Source organism: Hydra viridissima, unplaced genomic scaffold, assembly GCF_058129835.1.
Source record: "Hydra viridissima isolate aposymbiotic clone 2 unplaced genomic scaffold, HvirCarnegie_v1 scaffold_11, whole genome shotgun sequence".
Taxonomy (NCBI): Eukaryota; Metazoa; Cnidaria; class Hydrozoa; order Anthoathecata; family Hydridae; genus Hydra; species Hydra viridissima.
Genome location: NW_028324310.1, coordinates 7667336 through 7691813, shown reverse-complemented (window position 1 = coordinate 7691813; position 24478 = coordinate 7667336). Strand labels below are relative to the sequence as shown.

Sequence of the window (24478 nt, the reverse complement as noted above, 5' to 3'; positions counted from 1 at the left end):
TTCAAGAAAATGTTGACTGGCTGACAAGAAAATGTTAAATTTCTATAGTCCTTTTTTCCCAAATCATTTAACATATAAATCATTTAAATCACGTTAAACTACAAAAATTAAACATTAAGAAGGTTGACCCAGAAAAAAAAGCTGTTATTTGAACCGCAAAATCGTTTTTTGTGAGAAAAAAGATCCTTTCGATTTTTAATCAGTTGAAATCGTTAATTAAGGTATATTATTTAGGAGATGGAGATCTTTATACAAAGAGATTGTTTATTCTAAACCTTATAATGATGAAGTTTCTATTTAAAAACTGGAATCCGTTAGACATTTTTAAAAAAGAATAGGACAAGATCACGAAAGTTGATTCCAGACTATAAGCGAAAGGTTCTTTTTGATAGAAAGATGTTAGGAAGAAAAGTCAGATTTACGATTAAAGCAATTAATACTTAGCAAAATTATTTTGGAGGCTTTAGATTTTTGGAAACATTTTGCAAAATTATTTTCCATTACACTAAGTATTAATAATGTAGGGTAAGGTTGCCAATATTGTACCCCCTAAGACAAAACTAAAAAATGTAGTCAATCTACTGAGTGGAAACATGGATTTTCAATTGAATTTCATAATTTAGGGATTGTTTGTTGTAAAGACGTTAAAAAAACTCAAAGTTTAAAAAGCGTTAAGTCTCGAAGAATAAAATTAAAAAAATAGCGCTAAGAGTACAATTAAGGAAACTAGATCCTTAATTGTACCGTTGTAATCCAATATTGTACCACTTTCTTGATTTCAATTACTTTACAGCGTTGCAAATATCTTATGATTTTAGATTTAAGGGATTTAAAGAACTGATTAAAAGGAATGGTTTTTATAAATCAATTAGAAATATTCTGATATAACATAACATAACACCTAACTGCCCGTAATATAATGAAATGAAGTTTTTTATTTAACAAACTCTATGCAGCTTGAACTTTTTTTTCTTCTGAAAAATCCCAAAAATAGGTATCACCACATATGGCACAATTTTTATTTAAATTGTATGTTTACCAATGGGTTAGCTAAGATTAGAATAGAGGAGGAAGGTAGGTATAAAAGATAGTTATACTAAATAATGTAAAAAGTATATACTATATCTGTATTAAAAACAACCACACTAAATATTGTAAAATAAAATACATAAAAACATTATCTTTGGTAAAAGTTTCAGATATACTATATCTGTTTTTGATTAACACCTGCACAGCCTACATGACACCAGCCTTGACATATTGGTAAAACTGAACTAGAGAGTGCATCTTTTTACGGACTGCTAGTCAATACAAGAGTTATACTAAAATTTTAATTTTTTTTGTTTAAGTGGTGAAGTTCGTATTGTAAGCAGGGTTGGCATTAAAAAACCCACCCAAAAAAACCCAAAAAAACCCAGTTAAAAAACCCAAAAAAAACCAGTTTTTTTTGGGGTTTTTTTAAAATAATATTTTATTGAAAGAATTCTCTTTGCTTGGTTTTTTTCTGTTATTTATTAATTTCAGAAAACATTTAAACATAATTATGACTAATTAAAAGGTAATTATTATTGAAAAGAGGATATGGATATGATCAGAATATAGTATTTAATAAGAATCAAAATTTTTAAAAGACATGATTTATTTGAAATATTTCTGAAAAAATAGTTTTAGAATTTTTTTACAATATACTTTCAGTGATCTCAGTGGCTCTCATCAACCATATCAAAGTCAGGCCTGTGTTCTATCTTACAAATTACTCAAGAAACTTTTATTCAAACAGTATTATTATTTGTGTAGCATTAAGTATATTTAACTTGCATATTTCGATGCAATGTGTATTTTTCAGAAAAAAATCTTTTTAAGAATGCCATTCGGAAGTGGAAGGAAGAAAGGATTGGAGTGGAAGGAGGTCAGTGAGATAGAAGGGGACAAAAATTGTGTTCAGTGTGACCATTGTTCAGAGAAGATTAGTGGAAAAATTGAAAGAGTTCGTATTCATTTGGAGAAGTGTAAAGAGAGAAAGAAGGACACTGATGAACAAGAACCAAGACCTGGAAGCTCAATGAGCAATATTAGCCTCTTGTCAAATGAGTCAGATACTTCAATTTCCGAAGGATCTATTATGTCCAGCTCCACACAAGCAAAAAGGTTTAAAATGAGTAACTTAAATAACTTTGTAGTTAGAACATCAAATGATCAGAAAGATGCCATAGACATGCAAGTTGCCCGGTTTTTTTTCAGCTCTAACATGTCTTTTAATTCAGTGGAAAATTGTGAGTTTCAGAAACTTTGCTCTTTTCTTCGTCCTGGGTATGTCCCACCAAGCCGAAAGAAACTGGGTGGAGATCTATTAAATGAAGTCTATGATGATCTGTCAGCTGGGATAAAGAACGAACTGGAAACCAAAGACACGTTGGTAATTTGTCAAGATGGATGGTCTAGTATTCAGAATGACCCAATAATTGCTCACTCATTTTATGATGGAAAAAAGAGTTATCTGTACAATATAGTTGACTTAGGATCAGAAAAAAAAACTGCAGAATACTGCTTCAAAATCATCAATGAAGCTATAGTTAGCATAAAAAATGATTATAATAAGTTTGTATTTGCTGTCTGCACTGACAATGAAGCTAAGATGAAGAAAATGAAAGAGCTGATCAAACAAGAGTATCCTGATATGTTAACATATGGCTGTAATGCACACTATATGAATTTGCTACAGAAAGACATTTGCAATTCTTTTTCAACAATTCTAAAACAGGTTGTGGAAGCTCATAAATATTTTAGAAATGTGCATATGGCCCATGGTTTGTTAAAGGAAAAAGGTGGATGTATGCCTCAGCTGCCAAATGAAACACGCTGGAACTCTCAAGTTGCCTGCATTGGGACATACCAGAAAAATTATAACTTCTACATGGAGATCTATGGAGAGAAGATGGAAGATTTTCCAGCCAATATTGGAAGAATAATTGAGAATATAGCCATCAAACGTGAGGCAAGTCGTCTTCTTAGTGAAATGAAAAAATTGGGGATTGCCTTAGACAAGATGCAGAGTGATTCTTGTCATCTCTCTGACGCAGTTCATATCTGGTGTTCATTAATAAAGGATGAAGAGCTATTCTTATACTATAATGCAATAAAGAAGAGATTTCAAGATGCTGTACAACCCTTTCATATTATGGCCTATATAACTGACAATCGCTATGTAGATGATTACAAAAGCTTCATCGATAATGATAATGAAAACATTTCAGAAGAATGGTTAGAGGAAAGAAACCCTGATTTCTTGGGTTTACTATACAAGTTTAGCTTGAAGGACAGGGAGGTGTTCCCCAAGCAAATGTTCTCAGAATCACTGAAGGTTATCTCTCCATCAGAATGGTGGAACATCATGAAAGGAAAGGTTACTAGATCTAAAATCAGGGATAAAGAGGTTTCTGCCAATTTCTGCAGCTTTCTAGCTTCTCTACACTCCTGTCCTGCTAGCTCAGCCTCAATTGAGAGATGGTTTTCAACCTTTGGATTTGTCTGGTTGAAGATCAGGAATCGTCTTGGTGAAGATAAGGCAATGAAACTTGTGAAGATTTACAAATCATTTCACAATAGCTCAACAGCTGACAGCAGTTCCTGTGATGATATCGAATCTGATCAATAAGTAGGTAAGTAGTAGGAAAAATCGTTTTTAACTTCAGAATAACCATCTAAATTCTGAAACAAATTCTATTTCTATTATTTAAGTGTAATTTATATTTGTTTTAGTTTATTCTTGATGATCCCAGAGGAAGTGTTTAACTGGAAATCTGTCAAAAACATCTGAAAAGCTGACAAGAATTGAAAATTATTGTAATAATCAAACCAAGTAAAATTATGTAAGGAGAATTTTATTTACAGTTCTTTAATTTATTAAATTTTCCTTGAAAAAGCTCTTTTCAATAAATAAATATAACTATTACCATGTGTTTTTAATTATTATTTTGAAAAAATTAAATGTGTAAAGATAGTTTGAATGCAAAATAGGTATTATGTCTTTCATTTTCTAAGCAAAAAAAGCTATTTTTAAAAAAACCCCAAAAAACCCAAAAAAACCCAAAAAAACCCAGTGGGCTGGGTTTTTAGGGGTTTTTTTAAAAATAGCTTTTTTTGCTTAGAAAATGAAAGACATAATACCTATTTTGCATTCAAACTATCTTTATAGCTATACAATACGGGTTTTTTTAAAAAAACCCGGGTTTTTTCCGATCCTGATTGTAAGTATGGATATTTTTCTAATTGGAATCTCAAAAGGAATTTGTTAAACTTTACTAGCGTTTTTTAGCGGTCAAAATGGTTGCGTCGCACAGTGGAAAATTGTAGAGCAATAGCATATCATTAATGTTTTTTACTAATGTCGCTACTGTCATTATATTTCAATTTTATTTAATAGTTTAATAGTCAATCATTACTATAATGCATTTTATGTAAAAATAAAAGATTTGAAGCCCTATTGTTTATTACTTTTGCGGATGTTCATTTCAAACCTGTTCGCTTCATCACTTTAAAAGTTAATTTTCTATAAAACTTTCTAGGAATAAGTATAAAGTATTATACATTTTTGAAAAGCTCATGTTATGGAGATTTTAAGAAAATTATACATTTTTACTTACATGGTTCAGTTTAGGAGTAATTACTTGAACAATAAAATAAATGAAAAAAAATAATATTCTTCAGGTTCACTGAGACTTTTGGTAGTTCCCCACGCTTCCCCACGCTTTACATTTAGTGTAGTATTGTAGCCTAGGTGTTTATTAAAAACATTTATAAGAATGAGTTGCAGAAACGTGCGGTTTCCGAAATTATCGAGAAAAGAGTGATAATAACCGCTTTTTATCGTGGTTTCTAATTTTGTTCATTTATAACAATAGCTTGGTATATGTTTTTTAATTTATTATCAATTTTTTATTGATACCATGGCATTCTTGTATTTTTGCAATCATTTTGTGGTGAATGTACACTGCCAATATATAAAGAGTTGAAACATTTATATCAGTATAACAAATTCACAGTGGAATTTAAACCGACACGTTTGACTATTGAATATTACGTAGGTTACTTTAGTGACTTGTTAAAATGACAACTTTTAAGTGTTCCAAATGTAAATTATTGCTTTCCTATATTGATGGAGGAAAGACAGTTGAGGCACTGTCAACAATTTTAAAAGAAAATTATCAACTTTCTGAGGACAACTTGTGTTTCATAATCAGTGATATTCAAAGGCACATTATTCCGTCGTTTAATAAACGATGGATAAAGACGTCACGGAAAAAGGAAGCTTTTTTTTTTTTTTTTTAATCTAAGAACAGTGATTGGTCGGATTCTGAATATTGTGTATCTTTACCTAACTCAGAAGAGGCAATTACCGACTTCACGCCATCTACTTCTTTAGAAAAACGCGGATGACCGTGCGTGTCTTATGGAGATTCGTCAGAATCCAGCAAAAAAAGAAAAAATTCCATGTTACTTAAGGAATTTGGATTCGAGCACATCTTTAATACATATCTTCAACCATTGCGTTTAATAGGAGAAGAAGCAGAAACAAAATTTTTGGAATCATTAAGGATTGCTGATAAAGACAAAAAAAATTAATATCGAGTTTTATGGAAAACGCAAGCCAGAAAAATATGCCAACGGATGAAGAAGCACTCAGCGTGTTTATTGATTATATTTAACAAAAGCACAATATTTTTACATGAAGAAGGTGACAAATGAACGAAACTGTTCCATATTCCCACCATATTATAAAGTTCAAGAAATTAAACAGACCTGCTATCCACCATCTTCTGCAATAGAAATTACTAACTGGCGCAGTTGTTTTGCAAAATCCGGCACCTTCATCTGTTCGTTCTTGTCAACCTATATGCATAGAATTTTGCAAAGAGACTCCCGAGAAAACTAAAGCCATTGTAGATGAAATAAAGAGCCAAATAAACTCTTTGCGGCCGTCTATAATTAATAAAAATGGTAAAAGTGTACAAGTAAAACATGAACTTTTTCTAACAATGATAGATGGAAAAGTGGCTCAGGCATTAACGGATACGCCTTCTGGGTTTACATGTACAATATGTGGAGCTACTCCACGGCAAATGAACGACTTGACCAAAGTGGCTTCTAGGCCTGAAAATGAAAATTCTTATCAATACCAATTGTCTACATAACATGCCTGGATTCGTTGTATGGAAGTGATATTACATATTTCTTACAACCTTTCTTACCAAACATGAGCAGCCACAAGTGAAGAAAAGAAACGGGTAAAGCAAGAGAAGAAGATTTTTGTGCAGTAACGTTTTCGTGAGGAGCTAGGGTTGATCATTGACAAACCAAGACAAGTAAGTGGCAATACCTAAGAATGTAATACTGCTATAAGATTTTTTTACAATGCAAGCTGCTCTGCTGAAATCACTGGAGTGGATGAAAATTCGATTAAGCGATTTTACATAATTCTGCAAGCTCTCTCCTCAGGTGTTATGATAAATGCTGAAAGCTTTGGTAGTTATGCTGCAGAAACTGCCCGAATCTATGTGACCAATTATGGATGGTACTATATGCCATCTTCAGTACACAAAATCTTACTTCACGGAGAAAATATCATAAAGCATTTTGCAGTACTTCCTACCGGTCAACTTTCAGAAGATGCGCAAGAATCCCGTAATAAGGATTATAAAAAAATTCTCCTTCATCATGCCAGAAAATGTTCTCGATCAATTACAAATGAGGATGTATTTCATACTCTTCTGTACACTTCCGATCCGTACATCACCAGCATTAGAAAACCGTATAACAAAAATGTGCAAGAACTTGATAAAGTTACTCTGCAGCTTTTGAAAGTCAACGAACTGATTTCAGGAACTGAAACTCCCTATGTAATTATGATATAGTACCTTTAGTATACCTATACATTACTTCATAAAAACAACTATTTAAAAATTGTTATTAAGAAACTGTTTTAAATATTTCTATAATTAGTAGATAAGCATTTTATGTATTTTTTGTCGTTTCTAATAATTTTAAGGTATTTTCATACATTTGTAAAGTATGTTAAGTACTTTACAAATGTATGAAAATACCTTAAAATTACTTATACCTTAAAATATACTTTAAATGTTAAGTATAAATAAAAAAAAATACTTTAAATGTTAAGTATAAATAAAAAAAAAAAACTTTAAATGTTAAGTATAAATAAAAAAAAAACTTTAAATGTTAAGTATAAATAAAAAAAAAATACTTTAAATGTTAAGTATAAATAATAAAAAAATACTTTAAATGTTAAGTATAAATAAAAAAAAAATTTTGAAGTTTTTGATTTTTATTTATTTGTTTTTAACTTTTCATTACAAAAAATTCTTACAAAAAGTATTTCATTAGAAGCGTCATATACTACTTTAAATTTGTGCAAAACTTCAATTCTCTATTTTTAGTTACAAAAAAGTTATCGATTTTTGGTCCGAAACACACCTTTTTTTTCCACTGTGCGTCGGTACAATTTAGGACATGCCTTCAGGTACAATTTACGCAACTAATCTGACATACAGTTAATTTAAAAATTTGACAACTAAAAATAAGATATTTTAAGTTCTAGGTATTTATTTTGAATTTAGATAAATTATGCTTTAACATAAATACACTGAACAAATCATATCTTCTGCTTTTTTTAGTGAAATACGCTTAGCCATAAAAACCTAAAATAAGAAATCTCCAATAACAAACCAACAAGAGCTTACTCTGGCCTTAATGCAGTTGGATGACAAAAAAAAACAGTTGACTCCTTAATTTCATTCAGTAAAGATGAAAAATAAGTTAAAAAATTTCTTGTGGGTTGTAAAAATAACGAGTTATGTTAAAAGTACAATATAGGCATCGGTACAATATTAGCAACCTTACCCTACAAAAACCAGTTCGAAAAGCTGAAATTCAATGAGAATTGCGACAGTAGGATCTCATTGGCCAAGTTTTGGTTGAAAGATAAGGGTTACTTTATAGAGCTTATTGAACGTCTTTCACTGCGCAATTTTCTGGTGATTTGAATTTAAACGGTTGTTCTCAGTTTTGACAAAAAATAAACAATTATGTCCATTATATTCGCTTTATAAAACTTACAATTTCATTTACAGAACACAATATACAAAAAAGTTATAAATAATCATGAATCGGACTTTTGAGACTCCCAGTGTTGATTAATTACTAAACCAATCAGGATACAGATTGAGGTTAAGAAATAAAAAAACTTTAGTCACGCAAAACCAAAAAAAAAGGCTTAAACTTTAATACCTCTCATATTTTAGACAATTAATATAGTACCATGTTATTTTAAAATTTGTTTATATATGTATAAATATAGTTGTATACCTAAATCTCTTCTAAAAATTGACTTTTCATTTGCCTTAACCATCTCAAACTTCAAATTTTGTCTCATTTTCTGATGTTAATGCTCATGACATTACTCGCATGCAATAAATTTACGGAGCTTTATTACTTTTATCATTCAAGTACAGTCTGACGATAACCGGATTATGATATAAATGATATGTGCATATCTTTACCATCTCTCATACATAGATTTATGAGAGATGAATATTTAAGTACCCTATATGAGTTTGTTGCTTTTGCTAACTGGAAATTTTCTGCATATGTGTATAAATATATCCTATATATTTAAATATTAATATATTTTTTAAAATTCCCGTATTTTGTCTTGTACTTATTATTTTTTTTTTTTTTTAGTTTTTTATGTATTTTTATCACTGATCTCTATAATATAATATAATGTTATTATAGAGATCAGTGATTTTTATCTATATTTACTTTTGTGTGCCGTTTTTATTATAATTATGACTTTCTATCAAATACCACTTTTTCTCTAACTAAAGACTTTTCTATTAAAAGAGCACAAGATAAACCAAATCTTCAGACTTTAATGACTTTTTTTATGCATTAGAACTTATATTGAAATTATAATTGAAATGTCTTGCAAATTTTGTCATAAAGAAACTGCAGAAGACCAAATCCAATGTGCAACTTGTAAAGAATTGTGTGAGTTATTTCAGTTGTTGAAATCTATTACAAAACTATTTATAATAAGCTTTGAAATAAAGATTTTCTTCTCTTGTCTTGTTATAGGTCACCCATCTTGTTTGGAGCTTCCAACTCATATAGTACCTGTTGTAAAGACATATGACTGGCAATGCAATGACTGTAAATATTGTAGTGGGTGCCATGCTACAGATAATGAAGTAAGAGTTAAATTTATGAAATTGTGTGTATACATCTTCATAATGATTACCTTGACAATTAAAGTTTTTTCAGGTAAGGTTTATTTTTGAAATGTGTCTTTTTGTAAATTAAAGATAAGTTTAACTCCCTTACAAAATAAGTACATTTTATAATATATATGTAAGAATATATTTAAATACACACACACACACACACACACACACACACAGACACACACACACACACACACACACACACACACACACACACACACACACACACACAGACACACACAGACACACACAGACACACACACAGACACACACACACACACACACACACACACACACACACACACACACACACACACACACACACACACACACACACACACCCGTATGTACATATAAATAAATGTAAAGCTGTGCTGAGTTGATTTTAACATTGAAATTTTGCATAGTGTTTGAAAAGCAGCCTAAAAATTAATGCCAAAGAATCTAAATAGTTTTCTCATGTATATTGCTAGCAGAATTACTCAAAAGAGGCTCAAGTCCATCTATAGTTTAAGTAAATTACTATATTCTATAAACAACTTTTATACATTAAGCAAATTGCTATTTATTTTTGTATCTTATCTTTCAAATCTTCTCAAAATCTCATAAAATCATTATATGTGTCTATACTTGTCACCAATTTATTCAGTTAATTTTTTTATTTTTTTTTATAAATATAAGAAAATTTTTAGAAATTAATTAAACTAACCATAATTAACAAAGTAGTTGTCATCAGTTGCTTTGAGAAGAGAATAGAGTGGACATGAATTTAAAATTTGAGATCCTATTTTTTAAATTGCATTTTCTAATGTTTTTTTACATGCATTTGCTAAAACATAAAAATTAAAAATTAGTGAGTCAGTGAACTTCAAGGTCACACAGCTGCAGAGAATTTTTTTTTTTTTAGAAACAGATATTGTTTTGTGATAGATGTGACAGAGGGTATCACATGTATTGTGTAAAACCTCCAATAAAGAAAAATCCTAAAGGTTAGATATTTTAAAACAAAATAGCTTTGGTTTTCAGTGTTTCACTGACCTCTTTTATTTATCTCTTTTATATGTATTATCTATTATACATGACTATAACACTGGTTTACAAAAATAAAATTTCGGTCTAAGGCAAGAATGGTGATAGGTGCTTTTTGATAAATTGGGTGTGCTGAATTCAAATTTATAAGTAGTTTTGCTCTATCACCTCTAGTTTTCTGATTTTTAAATAGTCTCATTTTAGTATAAACAGAGAATAAATGTGCATAATTCTAGAGTTGCAGCAGAAAAAACAGGAGAAAGAACACTGATTGAATAAATATACTTGGATGACAGAATTACACAATTCATAGTACCACAGACAGTCAAAAGTGTGTGTTATTAGAATATTTGGTGTATTTTACCTCTGGGATATCACATAAGAGCATCCCGCAGAAGTCTCCCATCATGTCAGGTTTCTATTTGCCTCGATAGTTGCTCTCCATCTTTGTAATGTCTTGGTGGAATCTTTCTCTATGCTCATCACTCACTGCTCCAAGGTTTAGCAGAAAGAAGTTGAGATGAGAATCAAGAAAATAAATCTTGAATGACATTTGGCACTCCATATCCTCGTAAGACTTTAGTAATTTCTCAATACAGACTTTGTAATCTGGTACAGTTGTGTTATCAAGGAAGCTACTACAAACTAATTTGAATGCTTCCCATGCTCTCAGTTCCTTTAAGTTAAAAAGCTCCTCAAAATCACTATCCTTTAGCACTTCTTGGATCTGAGGTCCGACAAAAATGCCCTCTTTTTTAGCTTAGCAGCAGTAAGACCTGGGAACACAGTTGAAAAGTGTTGGAAAGCAGCACTGTTTGTGTCCAACAGTTCTGAGAAAGGGAGTGACAGTTTGATGCTGTGCAACTCTTGTGAAGTCCCCACACACGTAGCAGAAAAAATTGGCCTTGTTGAGGCAGCCTTGATGTTTTGACGTGCTTGAAGCCATTGAAGAATCTGAAAATATAACAAAATAAAACTAAATTATATGCAAGGCAATAGAATGTGAATTAGAAAATGTAATACTAATATTTAGCTACCAAAACACCTTAGCTGACAAACACCAACCTCCTGCACTGCCTGAAAGATAGCCTCTTCAAATGACTATCAGAGTACTACTGAGTGTGGATTGACATCTGCTGCCTTAATCCATCTTGATACACACACACACACACACACACACACACACACACACACACACACACACACACACACACACACACACACACACACACACACACACACACACAGAGTTAACCTACTTATAAATTCAAACTTATTTTTAAAAATATGTATTTCCCAGATTTATCAATTACAAAGATGATAATGCTTATTATTAAGCCTTTTGTAGGTTTTATTCCGTTTTCCTTATTTAATTTCGAATTATAGCAGCTTTTCATGAATAGCATGTTTTGCTGTAATAAAAACCTTACTTCTAAAAGAAATGTATTGGTTTTAAATTTTTTCAGCAGAAGAAAAGATAACTGTTATTTTGAGCAACACCTGTGTTCACCATGTAGCGTTCTAAATGAAATTTAAGTTGTGATCAATGTTTTGTAATCGTTTCTTTGTCCAATAAAGGATTAACAAATCGCAAACTTGCTAGAAGATTTAAAGTGTCTCATACAACAGTCAGTAGGGTTCTACAATTCTTTGTAGAGACCAATTATCATGCTAGACAACTTGGCCAAGGCAGACCACAAGCTACCAATGCCGTGGAGGAGAAATTTTTAATGCTTTGAACACTGAGAGAATGATTCACTACTGTTCAACATATCCAAATACAACTTGCTGAAGTTCATGGAACTGCTGTTAGTCAAGATACCATAAAAAGATGCTTCATGCTTTAAATTTACAACCTTGGGCAGTAGCTACTGGTCCCAGATTGTCTGTAGACTACCGAAGAAACAGACTGGCTTTTGGAAGGAAGCATATGAATTGGGAAATACATGATTGGGGACAGGTCTTATTTACAGATGAGTCAAGGTTTTGCCTTGTAAGTTCTGATCGCTGCTCAAGAGTGTTCAAAAGACCAAATGAAAGATATTTCACTTGTAACATTCAACAATATTAGAATTAACCCTGAATGCATCTACGCCTTTATGTACCACATATGCACAAAATGTTCACTATGCATATCTAAAAAAACTAGAGGTGATGAATAAAAACAGATTTCAAATATGAATTCAGCACCCCCAAATGAGATAGAAACAAGTATTCTTGCCTCAATTTCTTTGTAAACCAGTCTAATCATCATAATTATTTTGAACTATATTTAACATATTTAAAATTAATATAATAGGTTTTTTAAATGTTATTTGGAGTAAGGTAACTTGTCTGTTAAAAGGTTGTTTAATGTTGTTTTTAAAGCTAAATAATAATTTTTCATTTAGTCATCTCATATTATCATTTGTTTTTTTATAACCAGTATTTAATAAGTAAACCATCAGTATCTTACATTAGATGTTTAAATCTTACATTAAATATGAGTTGAATAAGTTTATTTGATTTTTAGGTGATTGGTTTTGTCCATGCTGTGTTGCAGTAAAACTTAATAATAAAGATGGTTCAGATCTTAGCTTCAATCCAGAAAATACTAAAAAAGTCACTGGGAAAAAAAGAGGCAGACCCAAGGTAAGTAGAAACAACTTCAAATTCATAAAAAACTACAACTTTATTACACATGCAGCATGCTTTGCTATGTAATTATCAAAGGCATTTACCAAATAAAACAATGTATCTGTTATACACCTTTTAATGCTATTTTTTAACAGATTTAAGTTCTATACTTTGTTACAATTTTTCTTACATATATATTTTTTTATATATTAGTTTTTTTTTTTTTCTTTGTCAGGAAAATGTTCTGCCAAAATTTATTTCGATAATTCATCTAAACTGTCAGAATTTATATTGAGTCCTGCCTTCTTGTTGAAATCATTATTTTGAACATCTTTATTTGTTATAAAGCTCTGTAAAAAAACATCCTTTAGGAACGAGTATCAAGCAGTGATGATAATCCACCGCAACAAAAAATCACTAAAGATAGCATTTCTACAACAACTGACAGTCCTGCTATATCCTCTAAAGCAGCAACATCAGAGATTCCTGTAGAACATGTTGTATCTAAAACAGATATAGAAATGTATGAAGCAGCAAAGAAAAAAGCTGAAACCTTGCTGGTATGTTCTGAATCAATAAATGATCTTTTGATTTAAATTGTTTTGATTTTAATCTTGTTTATAAAGTACACAGTTTATCTAGCTGTTTATTTGTAGAAATTTTCTTTAATTGTTTTAGGCATTAGATAAAGCAATGTGTCCTCAAGATGACAGTGTGAAAACAATCCGTTTGGGTGATGTGGAAATGGAGGCTTGGTACCAATCCCAGTATCCACTTGATTTTTCTAAATCGCCCAAACTATTCATTTGTGAATTTTGTTTTGACTATAGCAAGACTGAGACCATATATAAAAGACATATGGTAGACTTTTTACATAAAATTATTTATAGTGATATCAAATTTATTGTATTTATGACTTTTTTCAAATCATTATTGTTAAGGATACAGTAGAAATTTTTGTGAAAAAATTCTAAAAAGCTCTCCTCTTTAATCTTGTAAAACTGAAAAATCAAATAAAGATAAATGACAAGTTGAAAAATTAATAGCAAAATTGTTTCAGTTAAAAAGTTCATATAAGTTTTGTGTTTTTGAATCACAGTAGCATTGCATCAGTCTTACTCTGCATATAATGAAATGCTTTTTATGAAATGTTTTTCATTTTTTTTGATTTTCAATTGTATTGAAAAGCATCTAGTAAGAAGATAAAAAATAAACTTAATTCAAATCAAATTCATTTTTGCTCTAAAAGAAAACCTGTTTGAACATAATTTAGTTAGATACTAAGGCAGCAAAAAAAAAAAAAAAAAAAAAAAAAAAAACGACTAATTATTCTTTAAAGTGGCATTGACTCAAGTAATCAAATATTATCATGATTTGATGTGTGTGTGTGTGTGTGTGTGTGTGTGTGTGTACACCTGCAAAACACTTCTCCTTATAGTTGTTGAGTACATTATTATTATTTTGCTCTAATAGATTTCCTTGCTCATAACATCAATTGATGCCTTTTCCATTATCTCAAAGGGTGTTACCACCCCGACCCTGCTTCTACCTTTCTTTCTCATAGTTTATATACATTTAATTACTATACACTGTAAGTAATAAAATAAGCCAGGGAATCAATACAACTTCATTGTTTAATATCAAATGCTCAAATCACTTTGTCCATAACCAAAGTATTGAAAAAAGTACCAAGCTTTGGTAATTCACCAATGTGTGCAGAAAATACTTTTAGATCAACAGCAGTGTTTGCTTTTAGCAGTTATTTTTTTTTTTTATTAAAGCTCATTCTCATATTTCTCAGGATACTTTTAACAACTCTCTTGTCTCAAAGTAACAAGTTTATTTAAAGTCCTAATGATTAAAGATTCTTTTTGTTTCACTATTTGTTACAAATTGTTTTACAAATTTCTGAAATTAAAACTAATTTAGTTTTTTCTGTTTTTTTTTTTTTTTTTTTTTAAAAAAAAAAAAAAAACTTCATTTTAAATTTTCACATGTTAACTTTGATAATACTCTAAAAAACAATTTTCATTCTTGTTACAAAATATTTAAGCAACATTCTCATTCCTATTTGATTTACCTCCAAAAAAAATGCTCTCCTCAAAATTAGCATGGGATTTCAAAACTGTGCATTTTTTTACTATTTTTTGTTCTGTTTTTAAATTGTTCTTATGAATTTTCTGACAAAACACTAAGCTTTTTAAAACATTGTTATTCTGGCTGGGTTTGAACTGATCTTTTTAATTAAGTCTTTCTTCAAACTATTCATCTTTCAAACTATTTTAACTGAGCAGCTTGCTGAGAATACATTTATTTATAAAAAGGTTGGTGTCATAAGAATCAGAAGTGTGTGCGTTTTTTAATGCCTAATATATTTAAGAGCTTTTTGGCAAACTAAAAGCTTTTAATTTTAAACAAGAGAAAATTTCTCTCACACACTCTTGAAGTTTCACATATTTAGAATACAGCAGGGTCATTCCATATGAAATCATCCAGACCATGACACCCTTACATCTCAGAATTTGTTCATTTTTACCTCACTTGCAGTCCATATTAAAAAAATAATAACTGCGAAAATTTTAGTTAAAAATACACATGGGTTCCAGAGATATCATCAGTTAAAATAATGCTGACTCAGCATTTTAGTGATTATCTGAAGCGAGTACAAAGCAACTTTGACATATAGTATCTTCATAATGGCTTGGGGAAATTTCCTAAAATTTGGTACCCCAATAGATTTTAACTTGCAGAATCCAAAAAGAGCACTCTCAAGACTTGATTGTCTCAGGAAATGCCTTGTTTACCCAATTTTGTTCAAAATTATTGACTTGTAAATTCATGATTTTTGGAGGTAAAATGAAGGCTGTGGCCCAAAATCCCGAATAAAAAGTTTAATTGTATATCATTATTTTATCTTAGGTCTACTGAAAAAAATTAGGTTCATCAATTGTCTCTCTAGTACTTGATCAAAATTTGCGTTTAAAAATTGTGTCTTTATAGAAAAATTTAAATTTTTTAACGAAAGCACATGAAATGTTTTTGAAACATTTATTTGAATAAAACGTCAAATAGTGCTATTTATTGACTAGTTTAGGACATTTATAGTCACAGGCCAAGTAAGGGCATGGGAGCCTCTGACCAATTTTGCTTTGCCCCCCCCCCCCCTAATCTCCCTGGATTTTTTTTTTTTTTTTTTTAAATGCGTTAAAGGATATAATAAATAATTATTAAAATTCAATTTAAAAACATTTTTTTTTTTTAGTTTAAGTTTCAGAAACAATTTTTTTTCATTATTTACCTCTTATTTCAAAGTAAGCACTCAAAACTTAGATCTTTTTACGATTTTAAAAATCATAAATTTTAAAACCAAAAATATTGAAATGTTTTTTAAAACATTTTAACAATCAATATCTTTATGTTATTATTTAACAATCAGTATCTTATGGTATTAATACTAATATAGTCATTGACATAATAAGGTGGACAGTGGGATTTATTTAAACCCTTCTCAGCCTTCCATACAAGGATTTGAAAAAAAGAAAAAAAGAAAGACAAATTCTAAATGCAAAATAGGTAAATAAAATTACAACAAAATTATTTTAAATGTATTTAATTTTTTTTTGTAACCAACTGCTTATATTCTCTAAATCTAAATCAGATATGTTGTACGTACGACCTGATATTGTTGTGGGTGTAGAAATTAGACATATAACTTCAGAATTGAGCACCCAACACTCGTCATTTCTCATTGGCCAAAAGAAGTTTTTACTTGGTCCATGTGGATGCATAAATCTGACTTTTATATCAAGCTCACTTACATCTTCAGCAATCCCTACCCACCAAAATCCGTCATAAAAACATGCAATATAATCCATTTTTTTAATGTTTAATGAAATCTCTTTATCATGTTGGCTTTTTGGAATGATATCAAATATTTCAATACATGTATCAATACTTGTTTTTTTACAACTTATAGTGTTTGAAGCAATTGGAATAAAATGATGATATGTCCTTGTGCCAGGAACTGTTCTTCCACCTAAATATCTTTTTTCTAATTGTGCTCGTGTTTGATCGATTTCATCTTTAGAAAATAATATAAAACAAATTCCATTTATCTTGGCTTTACAAAAGCAGTACATTAAATTAACATCTAAAATCTGCCCAGTAGTTATTTGTTTTAGACTTTCTTGGCATACTACTCTTTTAACAGTCCCACCAATACCATCACAGGGGGATTTACCATGACTGGTAGCAAAAAAAACCCATTCAGCATTTAAATCAAAGTCTTTACTGTGATGACAAAGATTGATAAAGTTTTTAAAATTTTTAAATTGTGCTGCACAACCATCGGAAAAGTATTTCACACTTGATACATCAGGTAGATTTTCTTTGATATATCTAGTTATATCTTCCTGAGTCTTGTAAATAAATCCTGTGTCATGATTAACATCTTCTGAAAGGTAACAAAAAGATTTGTGTTTGAGAACTTTTTTCTCTATAAAATAAAGTACAATTGTAAAAAGTGAACATTGACTTTTACTCCAGTGATAACTTTGAACCTCATCCTGAACAACATATTGATAATTTTCAGCAAAATCTGCTAAAATTAAGCATTCGTTTTGGTTAAGATTTTCTTTACAGTTTTTCAAGTATCTACTTTGTGTTTTTGCAATATATGAATGAGTGGTAAGGTTGTCAATGCTGTCACATAATAAATCATTAAATTCATCAAGTGGCAATGATTGTAATAGTAGTGTTGTACGATCGGTACTCTGCCATTGCTTGAATGCTACATCTTCTTCGAGCTCATGGTCCATAAACTCCTGCACTAAAAAACTTTTTAATGCTTCAATACCAGGGCATTGGTTACATCGATGCAGCATACATTCTGCATTTTCAAGCGAACAAACAATCAATGCCATAAAATCTTTATAATTTTTATTCCACCTAATGGCATCAATGAGAAGTTTTGTATTTTGGTGATGTATGCATACACATACATTATGAGTACCTGAGGCATTAGTTGTAATACACCATTTAGGTTTAAGAGTACAAAACTTTGACAAACTGACTTTGATGTTAGGGTAGTCTTTTTTAAATGCAACATGTAATTCATTAAGATTGAGTAGCAATAATCTTTTTTGAACATGCTGGTTTTTCTTAACACTTACAAAATCTTTTTTTCCTGGCATCATTCTCGAAAATTCATCACTTTGATAAAAGTTAATCACTAAATTAACTGTTTCTGGTGAAAGTGGGTTTCCAGTTTTTTTGGGGGGCAATGAGAGAATTCCATGCTCATTTTTAACTTTTCTCGCAGTTCGAACAAGATACTCAGACACTTCAAAGTAGCTTGATATCTTTGTACGTGTCCATGATTTTGGTGCGAGTGTTAACATTTGCACCTTATGGCGATAAGAGTCAGTCCCTGAAATTTTTTTTTTTATTTCATACATTAAAAGGTCTAGATCATGGTCATTGTTAATGTTGTTATTTGAAATGGGGCTTTTTATTTCTGATGTTAAAGAAGTTTCTTTAATGTTATATGCTAATGAGACCATTTTTGCAACTCTGTCAATAGTGTTCTCAAACTTTTGTTTTGCTGCAGGCAATTTGCTGTGTTTTGAAAGACTTTTTAGTTTGACTGGTGAAATTCCAAGCAATTCTATAGTGGTATCTAACTTAATTTTTTTCTCACTTTTTGATTCCCATTCCTCCTGTGAATTTAAATCTCCATCTGTTTCTACTGCTTTTTTGTAACATTTACTGCACAGTTTCCAACCTGGGGTTACATAAACATTATTTTGTTGCAAAAATTTCGCTAAGTCTAGGGAAATCTTTATATTACCTAAGAAAAAAATTTAGTTTTAAGTTTTTAAAATAATTGAAAATATAAAATTTTTTATAAATAATAAAATGTTTTTCTTTTATTTTAATTTCCATATAAATTCTGTTGTAATTAATTTTAGATTACCTTTTATAGCAATTTTTTTACTTTCCATGTGTGTTCCAAAAGGATTGCAACACTTTGTAATTTTTCTCTCAAAATATTTTCCATAGAATTGCTCATGATAGCAACATATAACTCTTATTGAACAATATTTTTCCTTTAAATTTGCTCGCCATATTATTACTTCTTGTTTTTCACAAGAAAGTTCTTTGAATTGAACAAAACCTTGTTTTCTAGAAAATCCAGTTTTGTGGCAATGAATGTTAAGACTTTTTCCAATGTCACATTTCTCCATATTAAATATATTTATTACTTATAATATTATCTGCTAAAAAAATACAAAAACAATAAAATTCACAATCACTCTTTAAAAAAATACAAACAAGGAAACAAAACATTTGCTTATTTTTGATATAATAAGAGGTAAGCATTCACTGATTTGAATTGAAATAATGAAAAAAAATTGTTTCTGAAACTTAAACTAAAAAAAATTATGTTTTTAAATTGAATTTTAATAATTATTATCATTTAACGCATTTAAAAAAAAAAAAAAAAAAAAAAAAATCCAGGGAGATTGGGGGGGGGGGGTGAGGTGGGCAAAGCAAAATTGGTCAGAGGCTCCCTGGCCCTCACTTGACCTGTGACTATAAATGTCCTGAACTAGTCAATAAATAGCACTATTTGACGTTTTATTCAAATAAATGTTTCAAAAACATTTCATGTGCTTTCGTTAAAAAATTTAAATTTTTCTATAAAGACACAATTTTTAAACGCAAATTTTGATCAAGTACTAGAGAGACAATTGATGAACCTAATTTTTTTCAGTAGACCTAAGATAAAATAATGATATACAATTAAACTTTTTATTCGGGATTTTGGGCCACAGCCTTCATTTTACCTCCAAAAATCATGAATTTACAAGTCAATAATTTTGAACAAAATTGGGTAAACAAGGCATTTCCTGAGACAATCAAGTCTTGAGAGTGCTCTTTTTGGATTCTGCAAGTTAAAATCTATTGGGGTACCAAATTTTAGGAAATTTCCCCAAGCCATTATGAAGATACTATATGTCAAAGTTGCTTTGTACTCGCTTCAGATAATCACTAAAATGCTGAGTCAGCATTATTTTAACTGATGATATCTCTGGAACCCATGTGTATTTTTAACTAAAATTTTCGCAGTTATTATTTTTTTAATATGGACTGCAAGTGAGGTAAAAATGAACAAATTCTGAGACATAAGGGTGTCAAAAATATTTTTTTTTGGATGATTTCATATGGAATTACCCAGCAGTGTTAAAATTATTGAGAAATTTGGCTAAAATTGCTGGGTAATTATTTTTTATTAAATTTTATTCATTTTTTAAAAAAAAATATGATTTATATGATCATTCAAAAAGTATGTTTTAGGGTTTTAACTCTTTGATTTTCCTCAGCATTTTAAAAAATTTATTACACTTTTAGTTTAAATACATTTTAAATAACTTCATTATTTAAATAACCTATGCTCAAATTTATCTTAGTATTTACTTATAAGTGCATCTCACAATAGAAAATGTTGTCCAAAATTTACTTTATTTAGGAAATAAGTTTTTGTTTTCTGAAATTTTTTGAAATAAAATTGAATTTTTTCAGATCTTCAAAATCGAGTTTTAGGATGAAAGAAAATAAAATTAATTTGGAAATTATCAAAAATAACTCATTTAATTATGATTTTGTTGGTTCAGTTTGATTTATTGCAATTTTAAAAGGCTTCTTTATTGAAAGGATTTTTACAGTTTGCTTTTTACTTTTAAAAACTTTTAAGTAGAATTGTATGTTTTGCAAATTCAAAATCTATTTTGATTTACACAAATATTTTTAAAAAGAATGAGGTCAATAGTATGTTGATATTTTTATAATATTTAAATTTTATAAAAAGTTTATTATTGACTAAAGTATATTACATACTGTCACATAAATATAATTTTTGAGGTGGGCATTATGTTATCTTTGAAGCTGAATCTATTTTAAAGGAAATTAATAAATTAGAACTTGAAATAAGTTGTAAAAAAACATGGTTTAAAAAATATTTCTTAAAAATCTTCACTATTCACCTTTTATTCCCTGAGAAAAAAAACTGAGTTGTTTCCTAATTAAGATTATGCACCTTTTAAAGTTTTAGTATTTTTATTAATCCAATAATATTCTCTTAATATTAGAAAATGTTTAGCCTGTAATTTAAGTTTTGTTTTTAAGTTTATACTCAGAGTATTTTACTTGGTTGATTACCTTATGGAGAATCCATAGACATTTTGCTGATCAAAAGAAGTCAGTAAACAGATCATTGACCTGAATCTTTTAATTTAAAAAATTTAGTTTTTTTCTAAAATGAAAAGTTATCTTGTGTTACGTTTGATAGGCAAAATGTACTTTCCGTCATCCACCCGGGGAAGAAATATACAGGAAAGATAAACTTTCAGTGTTTGAAGTTGATGGTCAGACAGCAACTGTAAGTAGTTTGAAATTGCACATCTACATTAAAATAACTGCTAAAAAATGTTAAAATATTGTTTATACCCAGTTAAAAATTGTGACACAGAAAACATTTTGATTACTAAAATTGTTAAATGTTTGAATGAAAAATCCAGTAAAAATGTGTTAAATGATTCAATTTAGAAGCAATCTCAATCACAAGTTGGAGTTTAATTAAGCAACCAGCAAGTCATCTTATCTAGAAAAAATAATGTTTTCTTCATGAAAGTAATACAATGTTAATAAAATAATTTATCATTACATAAGTTATGCAGACAGAACAATTATGTTAATATATCCAGCATATCAATGAGCAAGTATTATAACAGTTTGATGTATAACAAATATTTTTCTATAAAACCACTCTGTATATCTGTGTGTCAATGGCGAGATATTTTTGCTGTTCTTGCTATTTTCTATAACTGAATTATTTTAAACTCTTTAAACTTATTTTATATTTCCATAGTTTTCATACCTTAATATCTTATTATTTTTTTAAACGTTATATTATAATAAATTGTGAGTAATTTTTTTTAGAAATATTGTCAAAATCTATGTTTGTTGGCGAAGTTGTTTTTAGACCATAAGACTTTGTGGATGGATGTTGGACCTTTTCTTTTCTATATAATGACGATTGCTGATGAAACAGGTTGTCACATCATTGGGTACTTCTCAAAGGTTTGCTAAAATTATTGTATATAAATTCTTGTTTCTAAATTACTATTTAATGCCTAAAACTTTCTGTAATCATTTAAGGTAACTATACTTTTGTAAGATAAATTTATAATTGTATAGCATAGTTATAAAATATTTCAGGAAAAAGTGTCATTTCTCAACTACAATGTATCATGCATTCTGGTCATGCCTAATTACATGAAAAAAGGATATGGTCAGATGCTCATACAATTTAGTAAGTTTGACTAAAAAATTTTGATTTATGAGTAAATAAAATTTTTCCAGATTTGAGTTTAAAGGTTTTGATCGTTAAAATTTCTCCAATGCCTCGGGATAATAATTTTAAGAATTTAAAATTTGACCGCCTAAGTACATTATCAACTAATATGAACGCAAAGTTTTTAGTTTAAATACGAAGTTATTAAGTTTGCAATTCATATAAGTTACAGATTTCATATATATACTACATGAAAGTAATTAAAAGTTTTAGGGTTTTCTTTATTACAATAATAATTTTTTAGGCTATTTGCTCTCTCAAAAAGAAGGGAGAACTGGTTCACCTGAGAGACCCCTCTCAGATTTAGGATTAATGTCTTACAGGAAGTTTTGGGAAGAAAAACTTCTTCGATATTTGATGGAGTATAGTGAGGATCAAATAAGTATAAAAGGTTTCTAGAAATTTCATCTTAAAATGAACTTAGATTTGTGAAGTTTAATCTTAAAAAGAACTTTGGTTTGTGAATTTTTTTTTTTTTTATCATTTTTAGACACAATTATTATTTTCATGTTTTAGGCCTTAGTGAAACCATGTCTATTCACCCAAGTGATATTGTAAGCACCCTCCAATTTCTTGGTATGCTGAAATATTGGAAAGGGAAACATCTTATTTTGCTGAGAAAGGTTTAAATTTTGTATTTAGGTTATCCTTCAGTTCCACAATTTGTAAATAGTTTATTTTTCAACTTTAGTTAGACTCAATTTTCCTCAGCTTCACCTTCACTTTTTACTTTTGTGCAAGTAAAATTGATTTGAAAACCGTTCCGTTGGTTGCACTTTAACCTTATTTGATGAACGAAAATTTATTCCTGATCAAATGGCTTGTTTTTATTTTTCCTTTTTGTTTAGGAAATTATCGAAGAGTATACTACAAAGGCCAAAACAAAACCAAATAATGACCGAGAGATCGATCCTCTATGTCTGAAATGGACACCCAAGGTTTTTAAGTGATTAATATAGTTCCAAATTTTTCGGTCAATCAAGATACGATATAAAAATAATTCAACACGAATTACAGAGGATAAAAAGGAGGAAGATATTCTTATATTTTACTTAACAAACAAAAAAAAAAAAAAAGATGTTGTATTTATTTTTCTAATGTTTTATTGATATATTTAAAAACGAATAAGGTTTTTTCATGTAGATAATGATAGCTCTTGTTCATATAATTAATATTATATGAAATTTTTACTAGATAACTGTTAGATTCAGTTAACTAAGACTAAGAACAATGTGATTTAGATCACAGCTGAGTAAGTGCTAAAATTGTATATTGTGAGAAAGATTCGAATTTAAAACAAGCAAATCTTGCAGCCCTATTTTTTGTATATAATTTTTTCATAATACCAGTTATACAATTGGGTATGTCATCCTTTTAAGGTGGTAGTCTACCTTTAAACCTAAATCCTAGAATTTTGTATAAAAAAACCTAATTTTTGGCTGCAATATAAAAAACCTTACAAAACTAAGGAATTTAAATTTAAATTTTCAAAGTTGGTTTTGGAACACTGTTTTTGGTCCGCGGGACCAAAAAAAGGGCATTTACGCTGCGATAAATAACTCAAGAACGATTAAAGATGCAGTTCTGGATTTTTTTGTACATCATCTAATAAGGAAGTTGAATTGGCTGAATTAAGGAAAAAAAATATTATTAAAAAGTTTTTGTTTAAATGATAATTCAAAATGGCAGCAAAAATTTGACCCAAAATACAGATTTTGATCCCAATTAACTAAAGAACCAAAAAAATTAAAATAATTTTTTTAATTCAGCTAATAGATTATGTATAAAAGAATCAATGTACCAAATTTCAGGTCCATAGCATTTAATTGAGAAAAGTTATTTATCGCACCATTTCAAAAAACCTTATTTTGAGAAAAACAGAAAAGAAATATAAAATCCAACTCGTTTTGTCTAATTTAGGCCAAAAACTCACAAATTGCATTAACAAAGTATTATTTTTGAAAAACAAACTGTTTCAAATCATTATTGGCTTTAGAAATGTTTTTTTAAGACTTCAAAGTTTAAAAACCACTTTAAAAACAAAAAATGAATAAAAATACATAAAGCAATAAATTAGTAAATTGTAAATTAGTAAAACGCTATATATAATAATGTAGAAAAA

At 29.3% G+C, this 24478-nt stretch overlaps 2 protein-coding genes and 1 pseudogene across 4 annotated transcripts; 2 read left to right on the top strand and 1 right to left on the bottom strand.

Moving 5' to 3' along the window:
* The first annotated feature begins 2546 nt into the window (after window positions 1-2546).
* On the top strand, window positions 2547-3909 carry LOC149881984 (uncharacterized; annotated as a pseudogene). The gene is made up of 2 exons (XR_016445155.1): window positions 2547-3659; window positions 3760-3909. The product of XR_016445155.1 is annotated as an uncharacterized LOC149881984 (transcript).
* Window positions 3910-8901: 4992 nt separating this feature from the next.
* LOC145191627 (histone acetyltransferase KAT7-like) lies at window positions 8902-23481 on the top strand. 2 transcript variants are annotated; one of them, XR_016444925.1, is made up of 12 exons: window positions 8902-9063; window positions 9151-9263; window positions 10204-10285; window positions 12838-12956; window positions 13313-13501; window positions 13620-13802; window positions 21292-21381; window positions 21549-22082; window positions 22221-22314; window positions 22601-22747; window positions 22873-22979; window positions 23205-23481. XR_016444925.1 is itself a non-coding variant. In XM_090066567.1 (12 exons), the coding sequence occupies exons 1-12, from the start codon at window positions 8994-8996 to the stop codon at window positions 23304-23306; spliced, it is 1437 nt and encodes a 478-aa protein (XP_089922693.1). In that variant the 5' UTR covers window positions 8902-8993; the 3' UTR covers window positions 23307-23481. The 2 variants fall into 2 exon arrangements, 1 of the variants encoding a protein (XP_089922693.1); XM_090066567.1 differs by having other exon boundaries at window positions 21942-22082.
* Window positions 16411-19333, bottom strand: LOC145193430 (uncharacterized). The gene is made up of 2 exons (XM_090066566.1): window positions 18916-19333; window positions 16411-18789 (listed from the first exon to the last, which is right to left on the bottom strand). Exons 1-2 carry the CDS (start codon window positions 19184-19186, stop codon window positions 16541-16543), a joined length of 2520 nt encoding a protein of 839 aa, XP_089922692.1. The 5' UTR covers window positions 19187-19333; the 3' UTR covers window positions 16411-16540.
* Window positions 23482-24478: the final 997 nt, after the last annotated feature.

Coding starts and splice junctions, on each gene's coding strand:
- LOC145193430 (XM_090066566.1), bottom strand. CDS start 19,186: ATGGAGAAATGTGACATTGGAAAAAGTCTTAACATTCATTGCCACAAA. Junction 18,790..18,915: donor TAAAAAAATTGCTATAAAAG/GTAATCTAAAAT, acceptor TTTTTTTCTTAG/GTAATATAAAGATTTCCCTA.
- LOC145191627 (XM_090066567.1), top strand. CDS start 8,994: ATGTCTTGCAAATTTTGTCATAAAGAAACTGCAGAAGACCAAATCCAA. Junction 22,083..22,220: donor TCATTGGGTACTTCTCAAAG/GTTTGCTAAAAT, acceptor AAAATATTTCAG/GAAAAAGTGTCATTTCTCAA. Junction 22,315..22,600: donor TCAGATGCTCATACAATTTA/GTAAGTTTGACT, acceptor ATAATTTTTTAG/GCTATTTGCTCTCTCAAAAA.